This window comes from Myotis yumanensis, unplaced genomic scaffold (genome assembly GCF_028538775.1).
Source record: "Myotis yumanensis isolate MYYU_CA2020_CCGP unplaced genomic scaffold, mMyoYum1.0.hap1 SCAF_15, whole genome shotgun sequence".
Classification (NCBI taxonomy): domain Eukaryota; kingdom Metazoa; phylum Chordata; class Mammalia; order Chiroptera; family Vespertilionidae; genus Myotis; species Myotis yumanensis.
In genome coordinates this window covers 26,561,298-26,565,213 of record NW_027223766.1, presented here as the reverse complement: position 1 = coordinate 26,565,213, position 3,916 = coordinate 26,561,298, and the positions used below count along the sequence as shown (strand labels likewise).

At 57.9% G+C, this 3,916-nt stretch overlaps 1 protein-coding gene across 1 annotated transcript; it reads left to right on the top strand.

Moving 5' to 3' along the window:
- The first annotated feature begins 1,007 nt into the window (after positions 1-1,007).
- On the top strand, positions 1,008-3,388 carry SOX17 (SRY-box transcription factor 17). Its single transcript, XM_070392256.1, has 2 exons — positions 1,008-1,500; positions 2,094-3,388. The coding sequence occupies exons 1-2, from the start codon at positions 1,194-1,196 to the stop codon at positions 3,017-3,019; spliced, it is 1,233 nt and encodes a 410-aa protein (XP_070248357.1). The 5' UTR covers positions 1,008-1,193; the 3' UTR covers positions 3,020-3,388.
- Positions 3,389-3,916: the final 528 nt, after the last annotated feature.

Here is a 3,916-nt window from a genome sequence, read left to right as displayed (position 1 = left end):
GTTTGGATGGCTCTAAGAACAGTGTGACATGTGCCATATATGAGTGCAATATAAGGGCTTGTTCAAAAATTCCACTAAAAAGTTTTCTCAAATTTAAACACAAGTTTAACAGTCATTCAGATTTTCATTTCTGTCTGCAGAAGCATATAGGAATCCTTATTACCTTCAGCAAAACGACCTTAAACAGCCCCTAAGAGCTACAGTTATTTTGCCACTCAAAAGAATGGCTGTCTTTCCTCTAAAGATGGGCATTTAGGTAAATATTGCTGCTGTTTGTTTGTTTTTTATCACATTTTAGAAATCAGAACTAAGTCTTGCCTATTTTACTGGATACACATGAGAAGACTTTGTTTACTATACATTCATGTACACATTTCCAGTGGTTGGTTCTCGTTATGCACAAAGGCTTTAAATTCTTCTGGATGACGGGATATTGGCTACAGAATGTCATTCCATATCTAACCTTGTTTTAAAAATTAAAATTTACCTCGGACATAGCATTTTGAATGTAATACACCAAGCAAGTTGAGTCCTTTGGGAAAAGAATCTATTTTATTTATTATCAACAGTGTCTATTGCATTGGATAAAACACATTTGAAAAAGACACCTGTGGGTTCCTTGGTAGAAGCGAGGTCCCCCACCACTGAAACAGCTTAGCTCCTGTAATCAAGAGTGGATGCTTAATGCGTTGATCCAAATTACTGTGCCCAATTACTTCTACCCAGCACCCCTGAAGGTTTTGCAAGAATCCCCCTTTCTGGGTCTGAGAGATCGTGGCGCCAGAGCCGGGCTCCAGCTAGTTTTCCCCGCAGGCAGGTGTAGGTTTGAGGGTGCGGGGACTGGGGAGGGGGAAAGGGCGGGCGTGGATTGAGCTGGGACTGGGATTCGGAGGGCCGGCTGGGCGTGGGCCTAAGGACTCTGGACCGGCCCGCCCCCGCTGCTCTATTGGCCACAGCGGTGCAGAAAAGGCCCCGCAGCCCGGGGGTGCCCGCAGTGTCATCGGGCCGGAGGGGGCGCTGGCTGCACAGTGGGCTGGGACTGGCCTGGAACGCCGGTGGCGGGTTCGGGCCCGAGAGACTCCAGCAGCCCGCGTGGCATCTCCTTCTCTCGCTCCCCACCCCCTCCCCCCCGCATCGGGGGAGGCGGCGTGTCTGGCCGAGAGGTGTGGGGCGCGGAGCAGGGCTGGAGCGCCATGAGCAGCCCGGATGCGGGGTACGCCAGTGACGACCAGAGCCAGACCCGGATCGCGCTGCCCGCGGTGATGGCCGGGCTGGGCCCCTGCTCCTGGGCCGAGTCGCTGAGTCCCCTCGGGGACGTGAAGGTGAAGGGCGAGGCGGCGGCGAGCGGCGGGGCGCCGGCCGGGGCCGCGGGCCGGGGCAAGGGCGAGTCTCGCATTCGGCGGCCGATGAACGCCTTCATGGTGTGGGCGAAGGACGAGCGCAAGCGCCTGGCGCAGCAGAACCCCGACCTGCACAACGCCGAGCTGAGCAAGATGCTGGGTGAGTCCGACCCCGCGGCCCTGGGGAGTGAGGACCGCGGACCTGCTGGCGGGACCCGAAAAGGGTGCGGGTCCTGCGCCCGAGGCCGGCGGCGCACGGCGCCAGCCCTTCCCTAGGGCCGTCCGTCCCCCTCCCATCGCGCTCCTCCGGGCTTTGCAACGGGCTTCCAGCCTCGGCCCTCCGTGTCCGAATCACTTGGGTGACGGGAGCGCGGGTACCAGGGCCCTGGAGAGGCGCCTCCCGCGCATCCCGGGGATGGCGAGGGCACCCCTGGCGTCCAGCGGGGCTGACCCTTTCCTGGGGAGACTTTCTCCGTTCCTCCAACGATCGGGAGTGGATGAGCCGGGCAGCCGCTCCCGGGAGGCTGAAATCGGGGGGAGGGGGGTGATGCCCTTAGAAGACCCGAGATCTCTTGTATTCCCCAAGTGCTCGGATTCCGCCCCACCTCCGGAGCCCATACTTTCACTTTTTCCCTTGGCCCCTTACCCCTCCAGCTGCACAATTCAAGGTCGGAGAGGGGGGAATGGGGGGCCCGGGAGAGGGAACCCGCGTAGTGAGCCCCGCGCTCCTCTCCCCTCCCCACGACCCCGCAGGCAAGTCGTGGAAGGCGCTGACGCTGGCGGAGAAGCGGCCCTTCGTGGAGGAGGCCGAGCGGCTGCGCGTGCAGCACATGCAGGACCACCCCAACTACAAGTACCGGCCGCGGCGGCGCAAGCAGGTGAAGCGGCTGAAGCGGGTGGAGGGCGGCTTCCTGCACGGCCTCGCCGAGCCGCCGGCGGCCGCGCTGGGCCCCGAGGGCGGCCGCGGGGCCATGGACGGCCTGGGCCTGCCCTTCCCCGACCAGGGCTTCCCGGCGGGCGCGCCGCTGCTGCCCCCGCACATGGGCGGTCACTACCGCGACTGCCAGGGCCTGGGAGCGGCCCCGCTCGACGGCTACCCGCTGCCCACGCCCGACACGTCTCCCCTGGACGGCGTGGACCCGGATCCGGCCTTCTTCGCCGCGCCGCTGCCCGGGGACTGTCCGGCGGCGGCGGGTCCCTACAGCTACGCGCCGGCCTCGGACTACGCGGGGCACGCGGGGCCCCCGGAGCCGCCCGGCGGCCCGATGCACTCCAGGCTCGGCCCGGAGCCCGCAGGCCCTGCCATGCCGGGCCTCCTAGCGCCCCCCAGCGCCCTGCACATGTACTACGGCGCCATGGGCTCGCCCGCGGCCGGCAGCGGGCGCGGCTTCCAGATGCCACCGCAGCAGCACCCGCCGGGCCCCGGGCAGCCGTCGCCCCCGCCCGAGGCGTTGTCCTGCCGGGACGGTGCGGAACCCAGCCAGCCCGCCGAGCTCCTCGGGGAGATGGACCGCACGGAGTTTGAACAGTACCTGCACTACGTGTGCAAGCCCGAGATGGGGCTCCCTTACCAGGGACACGACTCGGGTGTGAACCTCCCTGACGGCCACGGGGCCATTTCCTCCGTGGTGTCCGATGCCAGCTCTGCGGTATATTACTGCAACTACCCTGACGTTTGACGGGCTCCGACTCAAGCCAGCCTGCAGGCCAGAAGCACACACAGTGTTCCACACTTCCTGGAGGAGCTAAGGAAATCCTTAGCCTCATGTTGTTGTGTTTTGAAGTTGCCTTGGCATATAATTTATGGTAATTTATTTTGTCTGACACTTGAACAGTTGGGGGAGAAGAAAAAAATGTGAGGTTGTGTGTTTAAGATTTGTTCCCACAGAGTCATTGCCAAAACCCTGTTTCCCGAGTTCAAGTTTACCAGTTTTGATTTGTCCCAGAACCACTTGCTCCATTTCCTGAAATTTTATTGATCACAGAAATTTTGTCTCGGGTGTCATTTTTCAATCTTAAAATAAAATAAAGCCTGGAATCCTACTGTTTTTCACTTTGCTAGTGCCTCTGTCGCAAACGCCATTTCTTGAGACCAAGGTTAACTATTATTAGTAATAGACATGTTAATGGTGACATTTAGCACACACAGTTACTGTAAATTTCTCATTCTCTTACAAGAGTAGGCCTAACCGACTTCAAAGAGAAGCCCTAAAAATGAACATTTAGGATATCCAAATCTGAAGTAATTGTTTTTGCTAGGAAAAGAACCCTTACTGAATGAGCCTATTTCAAAGGTGATCATACTCTCTAAAAAATAATGGTTAATCTTAACACTTTAAATACTTTCAATTTTAATGTATCACTTTTGGTTACCAGAAGAGAACGGTCAAGTAATTTTTTTTTTTTTTTTTTTAAATATATTTTATTGATTTTTTACAGAGAGGAAGGGAGAGAGACAGAGAGTCAGAAACATCGATGAGAGAGAAACATCGATCAGCTGCCTCCTGCACATCCCCCACCGGGGATGTGCCCGCAACCCAGGCACATGCCCTTGACCGGAATCGAACCCGGGACCC